Genomic DNA, 22,411 nt, shown 5'->3' on the forward strand with positions numbered 1-22,411 from the left:
TAGTCTTCCTTCTCTACTCCTCACACACTCCAATCCCATTGCTTTTTTAAAATTCCTGAATATATTGGGGGTAGCTTATTGGAAAATTTTATTTCAGAGTTCAAAATTATATTAAAGAATTATCTGAAATTACTATGATCTTTTGTGGGAAGTTTGAGCAAAAACGCTACCCAAGGAATGTTGAAATGATTATCACTTATGTTGTACCCAGAGACAAACAAATTTTGCCTCTTTCACAACCTCAATTCTTTATTTGACCGTAGTAGCAGAATCTATTATTATTATATGGTTTAGAGCACTGCACCTCAAACTTCAGTGTGCATACAAATCCCCTGGGATCTTGTTAAAATGCAGGTTCTGACTCAGTAGGACTGAGGTGAGGTGATGGTGGGTGATGACTGTGCTGCTGGTCCAAAGGCAGTCAGGGGTTAAAGAATAATTCCTGATGAAGTCCTGATCGCCCAAAATAACTACATTCCAAAAAACCTATATAGGCCACAACTAACAACAGAGAGAGGGCATTTCAACCCTTACTGTGAGTGTTCATTAAACTTCATGTTAAATTTATCATTATGAAATCATGGAATTTTAATCAGCATATAATTATGGATGTCAAGTGGGAGTAAAAAATTTCACATATCTTCTTTCTTCCCTTACCTTTTTGGGCTAGTTACTTTTTAGTGGAAGTAGTGTAAAATAAAGAACCTTGAGGTCAGTAAATATATGCATCTATCTATGCCAGCCTTTAAGCAAACTGTATCTCATATCTAAATCAAGTGTCTCATTATAACAGAAGGGAAAGCAACTAAATAAAATTATTTTAGTAATGCATATTAAAGTTTAAGCTCCTGGGAAGACCACCTAAATGTTTCATAATAGAATCAGCAAAACAACGATCAAGTCTCTTGGTGATAAGCACTGAAGCCCAGTAAGGTTGCAACAAAACTACAGTCACTGAAGCGGCATAAAGGAATGTGATGTCCTCAAGAGTTCTCCATTCAACTGTGTCCATTAGCTGATGGATTCAGGATTGAATGAAATTAGGTCAGACCCCAAAGAAACCAGTCAGTAGAAAAATAAGCATTTTAAAATTAAATCCCAGTAGTGGACATTGAATTCTGGTAAGTGGGAACAGCTGGTGAAACCTTTTGTTGACTGGAAAAGATCTCGGCTCAGAAGGTGCCTCATCGTTATGTAGTTTCTTAGGACTCATTTTTGTAATGGCCCATGTTCAGTTAAAGGGGAAGGCTTATAATAAGGAAAACAATCCATCTTTGAGTAAATATTACCAGAGCACCCATTTTTTGTGCTGCCATTTGAGTTTTGGGAATGTGAAAGAAATGGAAGACGTGGTTTCTGTGCTTTGGTGTTTACAGTCTGGTTGTGGAAATACAAATACGTGAGAAACAGAGTGAGACAAAGACCTCCTCCCACCCCAGCAGATAAACCAAACGCATCAAGACAAACTCCACAGTAGCTTATATGAAAGCACATAAGACAGTGTATATTTAAGTGACGGGTTATGAGGTACAGTCTAAAAACGATGTAGTTCTTAGTGAGGGCTTTTTTGGTTGCGACAGTGACAGTGACATAGGGGCATGACTGGCGTTTAGTAGACAGAACTAGTGTTGCCAGCGTCCCACAGTGTGACTGCTACTCCATGCTACTCACAAATAATCCCTCAGTCAAAAGGCCCAGGATGCCATCACTGAGAGACAATGCCAGGATTTTAGAGTTAAGGAACACCCGCAGAGGCTGGAGCTCTCTGGAGAGGTGTTTATGGTGTGAACCTCACTGCCTCCTCTCTAAACCCTAAAATTCTAAGGCAAAGGGGAAGTAAAAGGAAGCACAGAGAAGTGAATCTATGTGTCTGGTCTTAGCTCTCTAGTTGCTCTATTTAAAATCATTTACCAGCTGTAAGCTGCTGCCTGGAGTTTGTAATAGAACAGTTGAGCTTTGCAAGGTCTGAAGAGCTGTTTACTCCAGCTGTGTCATTTTACAGATGAAAAGACTGAGACCCAGAGAGTTGCAGTGACTTGTTCTGAGTCACTTGGTTCTGACTTAATATGGGCCGCAGGCTTGCCCGTATATTCGCTAATGTTCTGAAGGTGATTTTAGGCAAGATGTTCGTTCTGATAAAACATAGCTATAAGTAAAAGTACATTCAGGCATATATCCCTTTATATACATAGACAACACGTTCTATTTTTTGTTCCATGTAGCTATTCACATTGCCACCTCTATACACCTCTATACACCTATAGCCATTCACACTGCCACCTCTGTACAGACACAGACAAACACACACAGGTGAGAAAAGAGAAGACTACAACCAAAGAGAGGACAGCATACTTTCAGATCTTGCAGGTTTAGGTTAGAGATGAAGGCAGCTGTCATGGGTTATGATTCTTGTGGCATTAGACATTTCTCCTACCCTCGCCCCCTTCATTCCCCACTCCTACCAAAATACCTTGTCCACCTATCCCTGAAAGCTGAGATTTCTTTTATAAGGAGTGGAGCTTTTTAATGCTATAATGCTTAAAGTTCAGATAATCCAGGGAGAGGTAATGCTCTGATTTAAGTGTTCACAAACTTGTAAATGACTGATGGTGGCTTTTTAATTGGTAGCCGATTTTGAGAGAAGATATTGAGTAAGAGAAAGCTGTCAGGCCCTCATCAGGTAACAGATGAGGGGAAAACAATTGTAAGAGGTTGTTTCAGTGTCAGGAATTTTGCTGATTTCAGTTTTGCATTGGCCTGTCATGGATATTCCTTTCATGAATGGCAAAAGATCATGACTTAAACCGATTCTTGTTATGGTGTTTGCCTTCATGAAGAGGGTGGAGTGAAGAAGTACAGAAGATCACACTCTGAACCCAGTAAAATGCCAATCACCAGAAAATGGTTGATTCAAAGGGACAATTTTCAGCCCCAATGAATTCCCCGGAAATGAGTGCCAACCTTAACTGAATTAAGTTGTGCTCTTTCAAATCCACTGCTGTGAGTTTTGGGGACAGTTGTCTGGATTTTACATAGCTCCAAGCTAAAATTGTAGGTCAAACTGTGACTTTTGGAGCCTCCAACACTGTTTGAATTGCTAACAGTTTTTACTGAGTTTTGAGTCTGCCAGCTAATGTACAGACCCCTGTTAATGATGAGTGAACCAAAATAATTGATTCAGATGAACACCTAAATGTGTGGGTGCATCTCTCACCATGCTTGAAATTCTAGGTTCTATTGAATTTACTGGAAAAAAATAAAGGAACAGAAGTTTATGTTGGTATTTGTGATGATTTCTTCTTTTTATCTGTTTTCAAGTACCATCAGACATCCTTGCTTTTGTAAATTTTGTCACTTCAGTTTCTAAATGGATCAAGGAAGTGTGAAAAAATGCCATCATAGAGAAGACATATCCTGTTTCCCGTTGATACTGGAATGTCTGTGGTTTTCAGGCAGTACTGCTACTATAGCTATTTATTGTGACTGGCTTGGTCCATGGCTTGGTGTAGGAGGAAGTCTATGGCTTGGTGTGCCCTGTGCAGAGGGCACTAACAAACTATGTGTAAAGGACAGTGAAAGCTGATGGTGAATGTCATGTCCAAGAGTATTCTGTGCCTGGAACATCCACAGCTAGTGCCCACATCCTTAAAAATATATGTAGCTAATAAATGTAATTTTGGAAACCAATTTGTCTCAGTCTACTTAAGCACTGATGACTGACTTAACTAAATTCCCTTAATTTCAAATACTAATTTAGTGTGACTGATTATTTTAACATATTTCAGATACTTTAAACAAAGAAAACATGCACAAATATGATTATTGCACATAATATTACTACACTTACACTCATCCTATTTTAAAACACCAACACTGTGGGTTTAATTAATTTCATATTATTTCTATATTTCTTTTTATGCCTTCCTAGGGTTATAGATCTAATTAGTAGATTCCTTCCAGGGGTTTCACTAGTAATATTTTTGAATCTTCTTGGAGTTGTGTAATCTTTACAAGTCCACAAGTAAAACAATGCTTCTCCGAATAGCTGGGATTACAGGATCCGAGTTGCAGACTGTTGGGGCTTTGGTTGATTTTTCCAAAGTGATTCAGATCTGAGTCATTGGTTAGCAGTCAAGTTGAATTTTCTATTTAAGGGTTAAATTTCACTTAGTTACTAAAATTTAACTTATTTCCAAAAAATGCATTCCACATTGACTTCACAATAAATTTTATTTACAATCTGGTGTCTCTCCACTAAATGTATTCTTTGTAAAATGTTGCTTAGGCAACATCACATACCCTTTGTTTATTACTGTGTTATATTGACCTGGTCTGTTAGTGGAACACCCGTGTTGCTGTTCTTTCTACACTTGTGCTGTGTAGACCCCCCTCCACAAGCTTTGAGCAATCATTCCTATTCTTGGTGCAATTCCTACTTTTTCTGGCACTACTTGGCTTACTCACAGTTCTATGTGTGAAAACCAACTATATATCCTGTTATAGTCATCCTTCCATATAACTGCCATTTGTCGTTTATATTGACTTTTCTTTCTCAAAAGCGTAATGAACTCAGGGTCTTTCAATAACTCTCTTGTTCCATTTAACCATAATTTTTTTTTCCTTTTGATGCTCAAATATGTAATCACAGTTTGGCCAGTAGGAATCCCTATAGCCAGATTCCTTTGTCCTTCTGGCATTGTCACTGACATTTTTGAAAGGATCCTAGTTTTCTGGTAACAGCTGGATATTTCACAGCTGTTTTGTGCTTCCTGCCCTGTGAACTGGAATCAGGTTACTTCCAAGGATTCCTCTTTTTTCATAGTGGAGAACCGGAACATAGACCAGAATCTAGGCACTGGGGGTATACATGAAAGTTAGCAGTGGATCAAAGGGCTACTCTTGGGTGGTTGAAAAAATCTGCCTTTTTGAGGTTATGGGTTCCTACTGATTTTTTTCCAATTTGACATGCATGCTTTTGTCCTCTAGTTTTCTTATATTATGAGATTGTATCTGCACCGACCACAAGCATCTTGTTGTAGGAAGAAAGATTCTGTTTGGGGAGGGGAAGTGTTTATTTAGATTGCTGACAGGTTGATGGAAAGATTCAAATGAAGATCTGGGCACTGGGGAAATAGCACCAGTGTATAATCTGTCTTCTAGAACCCTCTTTCATGGCTAGGACTCTAGTCAGCTCACTCTTCTCTTCACGTACCCTGTGCACTTCAATAGTTTTATTCTATAGTATGCCAGAGATTGCAGCTAAGGGGAATGAGTGCCCTTATTACTTCACCTTGTCTGGATCCTTCCCCACACCCAACCCCTCCCTCTTCTCTTCAGGGTCTGACGAGCCCATGAGGTCAGTGAGGCTGCTTCCCCATAGCCTTATTATGAAGGGCCTGGAGTCTGCTTTCTGTTGTGCTTGTGGTTAACAGAGATGGCCAGATCATGTTTAAGTTGTTTGTCCCAAATATTGGAAACTTGAAACTTTTCCAGAACAGTCACTTTGCCCTATGTGGAAAACTCAAGTATAGATGACTTTCCTGGATGAAGATGCCTACATAAAGCAAGCCTGATACTGGTTTTATTCGCACAGACCCAGGCGAAGTGGAGACCATAAATTGCGTATAAATTTAATTATGTGGAGAATTTGTTCGTGGGCTTTATAGTGCTGATGGAGTTATGTCGTGCAGAAAACTCTCAATATATGGTCATTTATTGATAGCAGTCCTAAGAATCATTGCTTATCTATCCTGGATCTGATACAGTGTATCAAATACAGAAAGGGGTATCTGCAGCATGTTCCTAAGAACATTCTGCTCAAATATCACAGTGCTTTTAGGCAATTTCAGTAAAGTGAGTGTATTAGTTTTCAATTGGTGTGTAACACATTACCATGTGCTTACTAGCTTATTATCTCACAGTTTCTGTAGTTTAAAAGACTAGGCATGGCATAGCTGGTTTCTCTGCCCTACGTCTCACTGGACTGAAATCAAGGTGTTGGTCTCACCTGGAGCTCAGGATCCTCTTACAAGCTCACTAGCTGTTGGCAGAACTCATTTTCTTGTGGTTGTAGGACAGTGGTCCCGTTTTCCTGTGGGTTGTCAGCCAGTGACTACTCTCAGCCTTTAGAGGCTGCCCCCCATTTCTGTGCCATGTGGCCCCCATAGGAAGGTCACAGCATGAAATGTTGGCTTTCTTCCAGGCTAGCCAGATCACACCTCTGACTTTCTCTTCTGCGGCCAACTAGAGAAAATGCTCTGCTTTTAAAGAACTCACCTGATTAGGTCAGGCCCACCCAGGGTAATCTCCCATTTGCCGTATCACATAATAGAATCATGGTGTGATATCTCAACATATTCACTCTCAAAGGGGAGGGGATTATTCAAAGGCTGGACATTGGGTGTCATTGTAGAATTCTGCCTGTCACAATGAACTTGTAGTTTAAAAATGCTTTTATGATAGCATTTTATGAATATATATGTTTATTATTTTTGTGTCAAGATTGCTGGGTTTTTTTAATAAATTTATTTTTATTTTATTTATTTTTGGCTGTGTTCAGTCTTCATTGCTGTGCACAGGCTTTCTCTAGTTGCAGCAAGGGGGGCTACTCTTCATTGCAGTGTGTGCACTTCACATTGCAGGGGCTTCTCTCAGTAGCTGTGGCTCTTGGGCTCTAGAGTGCAGGCTCAGTAGTTGTGGCACACTGGCTTAGTTGCTCCGCGACATGTGGGATCTTCCCGGACCAGGGCTCAAACCCATGTCCGCTGCGTTGGCAGGCAGATTCTTAACCACTGAGCCACCAGGGAAGTCCCTGATTGGTTCCTTTGTTTTTTTTTTTTCCTTTTCTCAGCCATACTTTATAGTTTCTATGTACAGATATTGTACATATTTTGTCAGATTTATCACTAAATATTTTATATTGTTTGAAGCTGTTGTAAATTGTGTTTTTAAAATTTAAATTTCTGATTGTTGTTAGTATCTGGAAATACAAATGATTTTTGTATATTGATCTTATATCTTATACCCTTGATAAACTTATTAATTCTAGTGTTTTTTGGGGGGGGTAGATTTCATTGGATTTTCAACATAGATGATAATGTCTTCTGTGAATAAAGTTGGTTTTATTTCTTTCTTTCCAATGTAGATTTATTTTTCTTTTTTCTTGCCTTCTGGCATTGTCTAGAACTTGTAATACAATGTTGAGTCAACGTAATGAGAGTGGATGTCCTTGATTTGTTGCTGTACTTAGGAGAAAGGCATTCAGTTTAACAGTTACTGTGGGTTTAGAATCCAGGGTGCCTTAGCTGGGTGCCTGTGGCTCAGAGTGTTGTATGAGGTTCCAGTCAAACAGGAGGCTGGGGCTGTGGTTGCATTTGAAGGCTCAACTCTTGTGGTTGTTTGCAGTCCTTAGTCCTTCCATAAATGTGCCTCTCCACAGAGCTGCCTCCTAACATGGCAGTTGGCTTTGCCTTGGGATAGTGATCTAAGAGAAGGGGCATAGGACTGAGAGTGTACCAGCACAGAAACCACAGTTTTTTTATAATCTTTTCTCAGAAGTGATAGCCCATGATTTCTGCCATATTCTGTTTATTGGATATGTCAACAAATACAGCCCAAACTCAAGATCTGTGTACTAAGTAAGAGTGTGACTATCTGGAAGTGGCTATCACTGGGAGCCATTTTAGAGATTGCCTGACATTGTATACTAAAATGGTGAATTACACATTTTTGAGTGTTAAGCCAACCTTGCATTCCTGGGATTAATACTACATTTTCATTATTTATTATCCTTTTTATATATTATTGGATTCAATTTTTTAAAAATTGCCAATAATTTTTGCATCTTTATTCATGAGAGAAATTGATCTGTAGTTTTCTTCTAATGCTTTTGTCTGGTTTTGGTGTTGGAATGATGCTGGCTTCATATAGTGAGTGGGGAAGTATCCCCTTCTCTTTAATATTTTGGAAACATTTTTGTGGAATTGATGTTATTTTTTTCCCTTAAATGTTTGGTTTACTTCACCAGTAATGTTGTCTGGCCCTGGCATTTTCTTTGTGATAACATTTTTGGTTACACTTTTAATTTCTTTAATAGACATAGGCCTATTCAACTTATCTATTTCTTCTCAAGTGAGCTTGGGTTGTTTTCATCTTTCAAGGAATTTGCTTCATTTAAGTTGCTGAACTTATTGGCATAAAGTTGTTGATGATATCTGTAGTGATGTCATCTCTCTCATATCTGTTATTGGCAATATAAGTTCTTTACCTTTCTGCTCTTATCAGTCTGGCTAGAGGTGTATCCATTTTTTAAAAATCTTCTCTGAAAACTAACTTTCAGTTTCATTGATTTTTTTAAATTGTTTTTCATTTTCTATTTCATTTATTTCCATAATGATATTTTTTCATCATTTTAATTCTCTGCTTATTTTAGGTTTTAATTTCTCTTCTTTTTCTACTAGTATTTTAAGGTGTAATCTTATTGATTTGAATTTTTTTCCACTATATGCATTTACCATTATAAGTTTTTCTACAGCTAAAGTACTGTTTAAGCTGTATCTGCCATTTTGATATTCTGTTTAACTATTTCCATTTAGTTCAAGATACTTTCTAATTCCCCTTTTGTATTGTTTAGTTTCCAAATATTTGCTGTCTTACTTATCTTTTAAAGTACTTTTTTCCCTCTGGCTCCTTTTAAAGATACTCTCTTTATCACTGGTTTTAAGCAACTTGATTTTGATGTGCCTACATGTTATTTTCGTTGTATTTCTTGTGTTTAGGGTTCATTGACTCCTCAGGTTCATGTGTTTATATTTTATAGTTATAATTCAGTTGCCTCAGTGGTGTGGGTGGTTTCGTATCCATATCACATCTATTGCCTCTTGCTTTCATATCTGTAAGAGAAACACGTGAACTCTTGAGTGAAAATTGAGTGAAACACGTCAGTGCATCTAATCTTGTGATAAATTGTTAGTTTTTGATCATGACTAGAGGACTCTGCCTTAAGTCTTTTAAAGATAGCTTCAGTAATTTTGTGGTATGCTAAAAGGTGTGATGATATCCTTATTTGATTTAATTAAAATTCAACCTATGCTTAGTAGTTGAGACACACTCATAGGACAGAGTTGATGCTTAATATTTAATTAAAATTTTTTTGTTTGTTTCAAAAACTTATCTATATCTATGTATGTACGTATATTTGTATTTATATCTATCCATACACATACATTTCTTTCCGATATGGAATCATCTTATACATATTACTCAGACACTTCATATGTTTACTTTAACAATATGGGGTTTTCTTAGATACTTTCTGTTTTCCTGCCTTCTTAAATAAGGATGTGGAAACTTTTCACAAGAAGAAAAAAAACTTTAAAAGCAATTTCAGAGTTGTCTTTTCTCTAAACAGCATAATAAAGTTACCTTGCTTTACAGGCAATCTAGAGGCCATAAAATTACTTAAAAAGAAAAACAAACTCTCCAGAATACAGGGAGAACGAAAGAGTTAGAAGGTAAAGTGGAAAACAAGGAGCAAAAGTCAGAGAGACTAAAATAAAATGAGAGAGGCGGGCAGACTATGCAGTAAGAGAATGAATGAAGTTGAGAAGGAAATCGGGGTTTAGTGGAGTAATATAAACAAAATAAAGTGAGAGAGTGGCATGGACATATATACACTACCAAATGTAAAACCGATAGCTAGTGGGAAGCAGCCGCATAGCACAGGGAGATCAGCTCGGTGCTTTGTGACCACCTAGAGGGGTGGGATAGGGAGGGTGGGAGGGAGACGCAAGAGGGAGGGGATATGGGGATATATGTATGCGTATAGCTGATTCACTTTGTTATACAGCAGAAACTAACACACCATTGTAAGCAATGATACTCCAATAAAGATGTTAAAAAACAAAGAAAATTGTTTTCAACTTTTACTATCTCTACCTTTTAGCCTTTTTATATGCTCCATTCTAGTTTGGAGATGAAATCAAGATTGGGATAGATTTTAAACATGTATTCAAGCATTAAAGTGTTGAAGAACATAATGACTTTCTCTAGCCGTGTTAGCTGCTTCCGTGGTGGCCCATCAGTTAAAATGCCCATCTGATTTACTTCAGCTGTTTTTTGTTGTTTGTTTGTTTTAATTAAGGCAAGTTATCCAACTTTTAATGATTCAGAAATAATCCCAGTTGCAGTCAGATGGTAAAATATGTGACAGAGTTCAAGAACCACCGTAGGACACTAGCAGTATAGGCCTTAAGCTTCCTGTTTTAGGGATCGCAATTTTAGTGTCAGCCCTAAGTGAGTATAAGCTGAATGATTATGAGGAATTTTTCATATTGAGGTTTAAGCTAGTGTAGCTTTTAAACTGTGGCCTTGTGGGGTATTTCCTGGAATCAAAATTGGCATGCTTTCTAGGATAACAAATCAGCATGTTTACTGATATTAAAGTTTCAGTGGAGAGGTTGAGTTTAATTTCTTTTTTTTTCCCAGATATGTGTCACAAAGATGTCTACACGGAACTGCCCGGGAGTGGACTCAGTGATCAAACCCCTGGACACAATTCCTGAGGATAAAAAAGTCAGGGTTCAGAGGACACAGAGCACTTTTGACCCATTTGAGAAACCAACTAATCAAGTTAAGAGGGTGCATTCTGAGAACAATGCTTGCATTAACTTTAAGGCCTCCTCCACTGGCAAAGAGTCTCCTAAAGTTCGGCGGCACTCCAGCCCCAGCTCGGTAAGTGCAGTCTTCTCACTTATCAGTGGGTGAACAGAACAAGTATCCCTCTTATAATAGTGGCATGCTGTGCAGGAAGACAGCAGGTGGCTTTATCAGTACATTATTAGGCATTGTCTCCTTAGGTGGTTTAATGTTTTTGGAAGAAAGAGCACAGGCACGTGCAAGTGCCAACTATATACAGACTCTTTATTCATAAGCACCCAGCAAGAAAATGAGAAATGATTCAACTTATTTTGGGAAAGATTATTTTCTTTCTAGTTGTTTCTAGTTAGAGGAATTTATAATTTAAAATCCTTTGGTATTTTGAACACCTGGAGAGGATGTTTGAACTTCACTGTGTTTGCGGGCAGTAAGGGTAATTTTGAATTTGGCAGATTCACAAAGAATTTCATTTCAGGGTACATGTTAGAATGTGTTCACTTGTCTTATTCCAGTTTGTTCTCATTGTCAATATTCTACAGATTACGAGCTAGACATTGAAACTGATCTTCTTAAAGAGAAATCCTATTCATAGTGAAATTTTCTAAACCCAAACTATATCAAAGCAAGTCTTGCCTTTGGACCCAAGGAGGTATAAAGTTCTGAGGTGATTGCTGCTTTACTGAAACTCATATTTCCAAGACTGGCCTGCATTTAACATTGTAAAAAAAAAATCTTATGCTCTTTTGAAATTAAGTAATTTTCAAATTTAACCCACACTTAAGAACTTCTTGACATAGATGGTCTAAGAGTTTAAAGGGTAAGTGAAGAATGCTGAGAATTTTGATTCTGTCATCTTGCTAAGAAACATATTCCATTTCACAAATTTTAAATATTAAATTCCATGAGGGCCAAAACAGAGCAAGAGATGTCAGCTGCTAGGAGAATATGGACACTTCAGTTTAATTAAAGTGTATGATACCTCACAAATCTTGTGTCACATTTTTTTGTTAATGAATTGAAAATAAATTTGTTAATGCAACATTTGTGAAGAGAATTGATTATATGGCTTTCCCCAGATTGGCCCCTGTAATCTTATCTATGATTGCAGGGTAGTGTCCCTTTAGGTCACAGATACAACTCCTGGGAGAACTTTTAGATTTAGTGTCATTTAGAAGAAATGAAAAGAATCATTGAAGAATAATTAAGCTTCTGTAATGGAAAGAGAATTACATATATTTTACTATATAGTTATCTTAATATTATATGTCAATCTACATGATATATAGAAATTGGCACTTGAGATATTGCAATGAAGCATACTTATACTAAAAAATTATTTGCTGTTTATGTGAAAATCAAATTTAGCTAGTTATCCTGTATTGTATCTGCAATCCTAGTTATTATCCAGTGGTACATTATTTCTTTTGTTACTCAAATTGTTCCTGCTTTGGTCACTGGGAGCTCTTTTCGCTTGGCCCCTGTGTCCTTTTGAGATGTCTTCATCCCTTTGTTTTTTGAGCGCTTTCTTACTTTCTTGTCCTACAAGTTGCTCTTGGCTTACACTGTGTTTTTCCAGCCCCAGACCTAGAATCAGCCATTTCTCCAAAGATCCCTGCTTCCTTTTATTGAAGAATGGTATTTAGAAACTAAGATTGGGTGCTGGGTATGCTTGCTGCTACTGGGGGTCATCAAGTCAGTGTGTACATCATAGTACAAATAATAACAGTGGGATTTTGGTACTTATTTTTAATGTTTAATAAGGAGTTAATTAAAATACTTGTCAAAGAAAGCTGAGTCTTTTCTGACGCATTCTGTATTTCTCTCTGTATTTATTCATTTATTTTTACTTTTTATTTTATACTGGCGTATAGGTGATTAACAATGTTGTATTAGTGTCAGGTGTACAGCAAAGTGATTCAGTTATACATATACATGTATCTATTCTTTTTCAAATTCTTTTCCCATTTAGATTGTCAGATAATATTGAGCAGAGTTCCCTGTGCTATACAGTAGGCCCTTGTTGGTTATCCATTTTAAATATAGCAGTGTGTACATGTCAAATAGGAGAGGACTCAGGGAGAATGGCAGTGGCATAGGTTTAGAAACCCCTCATATGATTAGAGCAACTAGTGCAGTAAAACCAAAACCAGTGGATAACATCAACAACAAATATAGGTGACGAGCTTTCTCCATGAACCTCAAACTAGGAGGGAGGGGAACAAATCATGAACAATTTTAAGAACGATGTGGTATCAGAAAGTGAGAGGGAGGAAGCTCAGGGAAGGCCAGGGGACTAGGGCCTACTCTCAGATACAGGAAACCCCCAAATTGCCATCAGGTACATAGTGGTGTCTCATTGGGCCATTCTTAGGACAGCAACAGCACCTGGGTGGGGACTTTGATGGCACCTGTGAGTGGATGAGTGCACGGAGACCATGGGGTGTCTGCTGCTCTTCCTCCTGTGACTTCTCTAGAACATCAAATTGAAGCACCTTTTCAGGACAAAGCCCTGCACTAAGTAGAAAGTGCTGGAGTAGACTTCTGTGCAGGGCAGGTTCAGTAGGGCAAAAGGGAAAGAGAGGGCTTCCCTGGTGGCGCAGTGGTTGAGAGTCCGCCTGCCAGTGCAGGGGACGCGGGTTCGTGCCCCGGTCCGGGAGGATTCCACATGTCGCGTAGCGGCTGGGCCCGTGAGCCATGGCTGCTGAGCCTGCGCGTCCAGAGCCTATGCTTCGCAACGGGAGAGGCCACAACAGGGAGAGGCCCGCGTACTGCCAAAAAAAAAAAAGGGAAAGAGAAAGTGCAGAAAGAAGTGTTGAAGTGAAACAAATGGGGAAAGCTCAATGTGTGTGAGATTGTCATTTTTTTTTTTTTCACTTCATGAAACAGAGAAAAGAATTTCATTCCATAAAGCTAGAAAATCTTTCTTGGCCATATGCCTCTCAAATTACTGAAAAATTCATTTTACTTAAAAATAACCAATAGGGCTTCCCTGGTGGTGCAGTGGTTGAGAGTCCGCCTGTCGATGCAGGGGACGCGGGTTCGTGCCCCGGTCTGGGAAGAACCCACATGCCACGGAGCGGCTGGGCCCGTGAGCCATGGCCGCTGAGCCTGCGCGTCCGGAGCCTGTGCTCCGCAACGGGAGAGGCCACAACAGTGAGGGGCCCGCATACCGCAAAAAATAAAAAATAACCAATAGAAAAATTAGTGGTTGAATCCCATACAAAACTATGAAAAAAAGAGAGAGAGAGTAAGGAGTAGCATAACATCTCTACAGATAATGAAAGCAAGCTAGAGGGGGGCAAAAATTATTGTTATTGCAGATTTATGATGATATATCTAGAAAGACCAAAAGAATCAGTGGAAATACTACAAACAGTGAGAGAAGTTAGCCAAATTGCAGGTTATAGCATTAATATACAAAACCCAATAGATACCATTATAAAAACAAATAAGAATTAGTGTTGAAAACTGGCAAATAAATCAAATAACTAAGCATTTATTTTCAGTGATTTCTATATGAAATTCACCTCATTGTAATCTAGTCATCGATGAAGGGAAATTTCTCTTTTAGGAGTAATCCCACTAATAAATCAAGAAAGAATAATAGATTTAGGAATCACCATTTGGCAACCCCTGAAGAATTAATATATCTAGGCAAAGATTATCAATACCTGCTAACATCATCAAAAGAGGGACATCCAGAGGCTATGATGTCCTCATGGGAGTATGCAATAACCACCAACAGAATTAAGCCTGAATCTGAGCAAGCCTCTAGATGTAACTACCTGAGTTACAGGGTACAAAGGAACACATCAAGACGGGATTTTCTCTGCTCTATTCCTATCCCCAAGTATGTTTACCCTACTTTTTTGGCTTTAATTTGTATACAGTATTTACAATCTTAAGATGATGTAAATACTGTTCTTAGTGAGACCACATAGTGTACTATGATTAACTTTCTTTCCTTGCAAAACTTTTTGATTTTCCTAGTTATAATTGCCTCTTCTTTTCATTTGTTCATAATTAATACAATTAATAGAATTTTAATCACAAATTGAGGCCTCAAACTATTTGATAAAACTAGAAAACTCCTCTGAAATAAATCAGAATCAGATAATCTGTCAGTTTTTCTTCCCCCTGAAATTTTCCTTGTGGTTCTCCATTGTCCTAATCCAATCTGGACTGGTTGATCTCCAAATTGCTGTCAGGAGACGTCCCTTCATTCCTCCAAAGCTGATTGACCAATCTAGTTTTTAGGATAGGTAAGCCTAGCTGCAGTTTGTTTCCTGAGATGATCAAGATGGAGCTCATTGCCTTTTTTATGCTTCATTTTGCTCAGTCTCACTGTTCATCCTGGTTTTCATTATGCTTGGTGTCCTAATTCTGAGCCTCTCAAGTTCAACCTCTTCAGAGAATAAATCTCTGCTGGGATCAGGGACAGGCAGACACCTGACTGGGAGAGTCTAGGGGAAAGGACCTGTTCCTTAAATCCACTCCAACTAATCATTTTGGTTTTAGCCCCTCCTTAAAGTTCAACTTCCAATTCTTGAGTGTTTCTGGGATTCTGAAGTATGAATTGACTTAGTTCTTACTGGTTTCTACCTTTAGTCATCGTCCTTGTCAGTGACCTCCTGTCCATTTATTTCCCATCTCAAAATTTTTGTTTGTATCTTGTCTTCAGTCTTCTCCTTATTCATTTTATTTGCCCTTCTGAGTTATAACTTAGTACTGTCATTTTAGTACAGATTGGTAAGGGGGAGAGATAAATACTTGTATTCAAGCCACCATGTTGAACTGGAAATGTCCACTGTTTCTCTCCTATTATATTAACTTCCTTTAGATCCTCTTTCCTGAGAGTTTCTTATTGGGTTTACCCTTTTCTGATCCAATCTGGGATGTCTGTCTTATGTATCAGGGCACTTATATTATTTTGTGTGGAAAGTGCTTTGCTTTCTTTTCATTTTGGGAACTTTTGCTTCCATTCAATATGCCCTGGAAAAAGGTCTTTGCTCTTTCCTGATCAAGCTGGAAATAGTTTCTTTTTCTCTTTTAGCACTATGCTACAGTATTCTGTTTTATTCTGAGTCCTTTCTGTCTACTGCCTTTTTGTTCTCTCCCCTTTTGCAGTGACGGGGGAGGGGGGGATTTTATTATATTCTTTTTCATGGAAAGACTATTTTCCTTTCGATTCCTCATTGGGCCTAAAATGGACGTGGTTACACTTCTTGTGCAACACCATTTTACATCCTGTCCAACAGTGTATGGGTTTGATCATTTCATACTCAATGGCATGAGAGTTTTATGACATAGGTTTTCTTATTTTTAAAGATTTTTTAAAGGCTGATAAGCATCAAAGGAAACTCTTTACCTAAGGACAACCAGGATTAATGTTATATCTTTATTTTATTGTTATTTCTTTGAAAGTATTAGTTATCTTGAATAGGCTCCAAGACTACAGTTGAGAAGGAAGGAGAAAATGAGTAGCAGTGTGGCAGTCCAGCCCCTATTTTGGTGAGGAACTCAGGATAGTCACTCTTGTTTCTTGGAATACTGTGGTAGAAACTATTGTACAATATCACATCTTCCCAACTGTGTATACATCTCTCTACTGTTCACATACTGGTCATGTCTATGTGAGGAGTCATGCCTGAAATCAAGGAATCAAGAGTGCCTTGGCCTCAGTGACCATCACAATCATCTGGACTTCCTGATTTTGTCCAGACGGTGGCACTTGAAAATTCAGGCAGAATGTAAAGAATGTGATTTTATTTAAATTGGTATATTTCAAGAGGTGTTTGACAGATCCTATTTGTTTCAGATGATTTTTGAGTGCCTACTCTTCCTGGGCTTAGTCCCTGGGTCATATTTAGCACTGTCACTGACAGGACAGACTTTTGCTCCCCTTTTCCTACCATCTCCTCCAACTCAGCTGTGCCCTTCCACAGCGAGAACTATTGGCAGTGCTGTAGGAGACTGCCTGTCTTGCTGGCCCAATTTAGAAGGGATTTCATTGAGCTGTGCTTCAACAGACCATATTTTCAGAAATTCAGGTTTAGATTAAGGTCCTCTATACATTCTGTAAATTTCTCCAAATTTACCTCTCTTCCTCACCAAAAAAAAAATCTGCATCCCATGACAGTCAGGCTCAATTTGGAGAGAGAGGAGGATGGTGCAGACTTGAAAATGAGAGGCCCGCTTCAGTCCTCAGATGCTCATCCTTGGGGATCTCATTTTGGCATTGCCTCCTTCTTGTGGGGACTAGCCCCTTGTCAGGTTGTTAGCATGAGTGGTGGTTGGGTCTCTCCCTCTGTCTAGATCTAGATCTATTTTGTAACCAAGTTACCCATCAACTATGAATTATCTCAGTGTGGCTGTGTCTAAAAGGGTTAGAAATGCAGGATGATAGAGCCTGTTGTGAAGATCAAAGGCAGAAGAAAAATTAGCTAAGGAAGGTTTGACTTCAAAAATCCTTGTTGTTTGATGAGGTCAGATAGTTCTGATTGAATCCTTCCCACCTTACCCTCACACCCACTCTCACAATTATTAGTATAATGTGATAGAGCAGTGGTTCTTACTTGTGGTTTTCCTACAATTCAGGGGGTCATCAACAATCTTAAGTAAGGGGTTATGTATGAAGGTTAAAGTAAATTTTCAATGAATTCAGTGTAAAACTGTTGACATTCTTATAACCATATCGTGGTATCATTATAGTGAACACTGAGGTATACTCATGCAGTTTATAAAAATTGACTAAAAAACCCCATCCTTGTTTCCAGGAATGGGGTTTCAGTGGACGATAGACTTAAGCATGACTTAATATCTCCTCCATTTGGGTGGGAGTTAGGTCTCCATGGAAAGAGTCTGCCAATATAGTAGTGGTAAAGAAAATATGTTCTCAATTCCAATCAACTTGGTTTGAATTGTAGCTCTGCCATTAGCTGTAGGATCTTAGATGAGTAACTTTATTTCTCCAGTCTTAAATTCTTCATGTTCAAATAGGAGCACTAATAGAACCAACTTTAGGGTGGTGTTATAGGGATTAAACTTAGGTGATGTATTTAAAGTGATAAACTCAAAGCATGGAACACAGTAAACACTTGATATTAGCTGGTTGTTTTTGTTGATCGCACAAACAATGAACTGGAGCACGCCAGGAGTATCTCCTTCAGGGCAGGGTGACAAACACCATTCAGCTGGAATATTATCTTGACTTTTTCATTATCCATGCCAATGTTCCCCTCCACTGGTCCAGACAATTGACAGTTCTCTGTACCTTTATTCTGTTAAAAAAATGTATTAACATTATCTCATTAACTTCTACTCTCCACGCAGTTAGTGTCTGTTAATAATTGCTGACTAGTCCTCTGTATTTCCATTTCTCTTAAGTGCTGTCTCAAACCTGCAGTCTAAGTAGGGAAGTGGTAAGCAGGGAATAGTGGCTCCATAAAGCTGTTTCCCATCCATGCATGCACCTGACACCAAAGAGCCAAAGATAATGTTAGGGTTGACTACCTATTGGTTTGATCTAGCATCTTTAGTTAAATGTGATGATTTAATAGAGTTGCAAGAAAAAAGAAAGGCAAACCAAAGACCTGAACTTTAATTATCAAACAAATAGGACCTCTCCGTCTGAATTATTCTTAGTCATTTGATTGGAAGGATTTTATTATTGGCCTCTTTAAACACTTGGCATTTAGCTTCCTTATTTATATGCATAATAATTACAGATCAGAACATTTCTGTGTATTTAAAGTAGGAGATGAACTTTACAAGAATCTAACTCTTAAAGTGCAGACTATCTCATAGACATGTCCAGTTCCATAGACCCATTCTTTCATTGACTAGAATAACTTTTAGAGAGGCATTACATGTGTGTGATTCTTCTTATTTTACAGATCTGTAACTTACAGTATATTTCCACAATGTGTGCATATCAGTTTCACAAGGCAAATCACATTGACTGTTTTTCCACTAAATGAGGCAAAATATTAATTTTCTGCCATCACATTGTTAATAGGATGTACTTTAAAGATGGCAGTTAATGCCTCCAAATCCATTCAGTTAGATGCCATTAGCATCTCTTACTTTATTTTTCTAGTGGATAAATGGGATATATTCTAAAAAAGAGTATTATCCTTGTTTTTCTAATTTCCTCAATTCAGTTTCTTCAAGTAGTAATTTTAGTATGGTCTATGTCCTAAAATGATTACATAAGCTTATATAAGGCAGTTTACAAAGAGTAAAATATATCATTTTTAGAAAATTATTTGTGCCTTTCCAGGAAGAGAAAATAATAGCTTCCTAATCTATTACCAATTTTGTGTGACTGTGTCTTGTCCTTGCTCTAAATACGCATTAGCAGTTTATCTTCTGATAAGACTAAACAGGTGATTTTCTGCTGCTGCTTTTTTCTTTAAGTTAGATTGAATTTATTCTTAAAGGAGCACAAAAGCAAACATACAGACTTCTCATTATGATTTTAAATAATTTAGAATGGAACTGTGAACACAATATTTTCCCCATTGAAGATCATTTTATACTGAAGTTTAATATAGGTTTAAAAATTTCTATTTAAAACTTGGGCTCAGGAGGGTGATGGTAAAGTGCGACATTCACAAGCTGTTTCTCCGTGATGAAAAATGCATGAGAACATAACCCACACAGGACTAGTCAGGCTCTTTTGAATGTAGTTTTCCATTAAGTTTTACTTGATTCAACTCAACACGTGGTTGGTACTTCACAAGTTTCTTGAAGAAAAGAATAGGTAGTCCATTGTCTATTAATTCCTTCCTACAGTGTCCCTTGTTGTTCCTTTTCTAGCTGCAGTTAAATGTCTAAAATCATAATACTTTCAACCTTTCTTCTTTTCTAGTATGTGCACATTTATGTAAATTTTCTTTTATGTATTGATTTAGCTGCATCCCATGGGTCTTAAAATGTCATGTCCTCAGTGCCACATATTTATTTATGAATTTTCAATTTTGATTTTCTTTTAACCCATATGGCTAGACTATTTAGTTTTCCTTTTATTCTTAATTTTGAATTTATTGCATTGTGTTCAGAAAAAGTAACTTGAAATGTTTCTTCAGTTTTGAATATTGAGTGTTTTTTGGTGGCCTAATCTATGGCCATTTTTTGTGAATGTTTAATGTGTACTTGAAAAGAATATATATTAATATACGTATTAGGTTCAAATATTAATTCTACTATTCAAGCCCATATATCTCACTTATTGGTCATTTGCTTGCTCTGTTGATGTCTGAGTGATGTATGTCTGTCTCCCATTATCACTGTGGATTTGACAATTTCTCATTTTATTGCTACCAGCAGTTGTTTCATACACCACAAAGCTATGTTGTTTGGCTCATACTAGTTTGTGATTATTAAATTTCTTGGTGGATTTTAATGAGCTATACTAATTTAATCTATTTGCTGTTTTGTAAATTCTGTCTTCTCTGCCATCAGTATTGCTATAATGCATGATTTCGCAAAAATACTTTTTTTTGCTATATTTTCCCTTTTATTTTCAGATTTACTCTTTTGTCTTAATTTTTTTGTCTCTTCTCAATAGCGCATTGCTAGATTTTCTTTGTCTTTCCAATCTGAGAACTTTATATTAATAGAGAAATTTTAAAATTTATATTTATTGTAAGCATTGATATATTTGGACTTAACATCCTTATTTTATGATTTTCTACTTTATATGCTTTCTTACTGAGTATGCCCCTTCTCTAACTCTCCCATTCCTTACCCTCTTCCTCCTTCTTCCTTGCACTTTTCTCTTCCATTCTTTCCCTCCTTAATTTGTTTGGGATTTGTACATCATATTTATTCTAGTAATTACCTTTTAAGTGTTAAGAAATACACTAAAATTTATGCGTGTGGAGTTAATCAGTATCTGCAGTCTGTCCTTAACAATCCAATAAATCCCAACATGCTTTTATTCTCTTTTTCTACTGTTATTTGCCTTCCTGCACTTCACCCATCACTCCAACTACATCTTATATTGAGATAAAATGGAATTTTTTATCTATTTTTTTTCCTGTAGGTGGTAAAATTGCAACATTTCCATCCCAAATGAGGAACTATCTTGAGTATTAGTAATCCAAAACCATTTTCCCTTTTCATTTTAAAAGTATTGCTTAGTTGTCTTTTTTCAGCCATTGTTGTGTATAAAAATATTATGCTTGTTGAATAATTTTTCTGTTTAGATGTAACCTCTCCCTAGAGCTTTCTGGGAAAATTTTGTTCAAACATTGAACTTTTTACTTTTTCAGCTATGTACATTCTTTTAGTCACTTCCCATACATGTTTTATTTTGCTGATGAAATATTTAATCTCTAAATCTCTGTTTCTTTTCAAAGGATGTAATATCTTCTTAAATCTCTCTTAAGATACTGGTTATTTTTATTCAAAGTTATTATTACTTTTGCAGTGTCAACTTTCTTACCAGGGTTTAACTTATTTGCCCATTGAGGTTTTTTTAAAATTAATTAATTTATTTATTTTGGCTGCGTTGGGTCTTCATTGCTGCACACTGGCTTTCTCTAGTTGCAGCGAGCGGGAGCTGCTCTTAGATGCTGTGTGCAGGCTTCTCATTGTGGTGGCTTCGCCTGTTGCAGAGCATGGGCTCTAGTCGCACAGGCTTCAGTAGTTGTGGCGCACGGGCTCGGTAGTTGTGGCTCGCGGGCTCTACAGCACATGCTCAGTTGTTGTGGCTTACGAGCTTAGTTGCTCCGCGGCATGTGGGATCTTCCCGGACCAGGGCTCAAACTTCTGTCCCCTGCATTGGCAGGCAGATTCTTAACGACTGCACCACCAGGGAAGTCACTGAATTTTTTTTTTTTTAATGGAGTATGGCTGCTTTACAATGTTGTGTTAGCCTCCACTGCACAACAAAATGAATCAGCCATACACATAAAGATATCCCCTTCCTTTTGGACTTCCCTCCGATTTAGGTTACCACAGTGTGCTAGGTGAGTTACCTGTGCTATATAGCATGTTTCCATCAGTTGTCTATTTTATACATAGTGTCAATAATGTATATGTGTCAATCCCAGTCTCCCAATGCCTCCCACCCCACCCTTTTCCCCCTTGGCATCCACAAATTTGTTCTCTACATCTCTGTCTCTTTGCTTTGCAACTTAGATCATCTATACCATTTTTCTACATTCCACATATACACGTTATATTATATAATATTTGCTTTTCTCTTTGTGACTTACTTCACTCTGTATGACACTCTCTAGGTCCATCCACGTCTCACAAATGACCCAATTCAATTTCATGGCCTTTGTTTTTTAGAGTTAGGTTATACCTGATATCTTTATTTATTGGAGTATAATTACTTTACAATGGTGTGTTAGTTTCTGCTATATAACAAAGTGAATCGCCTATACATATATATATATATATCCCCATATCTCCTCTCTCTTGTGTCTCCCTCCCTCCCTCCCTACCCCACCCCTCTAGGTGGTCGCAAAGCACCGAGCTGATCTCCCTGTGTTATGCGGCTGCTTCCCACTAGCTACCTAGTTTACATTCGGTAGTGTATATATGTCCATGCCACTCTCTCACTTCGTCCCAGCTTACACTTCCCCCTCCCTGTGTCCTCAAGTCCATTCTCTAAGTCTGCATCTTTATTCCTGTCCTGCCCCTAGGTTCTTCAGAACCATTTTTTCTTTTTTTAGATTCCATATATATGCGTTAGCATACGGTATTTGTTTTTCTCCTTCTGACTTACTTCACTCTGTAT

The 22,411-nt window shown here is 37.7% G+C and overlaps 1 protein-coding gene across 2 annotated transcripts in view; it reads left to right on the forward strand.

Moving 5' to 3' along the window:
* Nucleotides 1–22,411, forward strand: part of CDK14 (cyclin dependent kinase 14) — a 601,018-nt gene that overhangs the window by 137,193 nt on the left and 441,414 nt on the right. For both annotated transcript variants that reach the window (XM_024132226.3, XM_055084972.1), the window contains one exon: nucleotides 10,486–10,731. In XM_024132226.3, coding sequence (XP_023987994.1) covers nucleotides 10,486–10,731 — 246 coding nt within the window. The remainder of the gene's footprint in view (nucleotides 1–10,485; nucleotides 10,732–22,411) is intronic.

This window comes from Physeter macrocephalus, chromosome 5, assembly GCF_002837175.3.
Source record: "Physeter macrocephalus isolate SW-GA chromosome 5, ASM283717v5, whole genome shotgun sequence".
In the NCBI taxonomy this organism is placed as follows: domain Eukaryota; kingdom Metazoa; phylum Chordata; class Mammalia; order Artiodactyla; family Physeteridae; genus Physeter; species Physeter macrocephalus.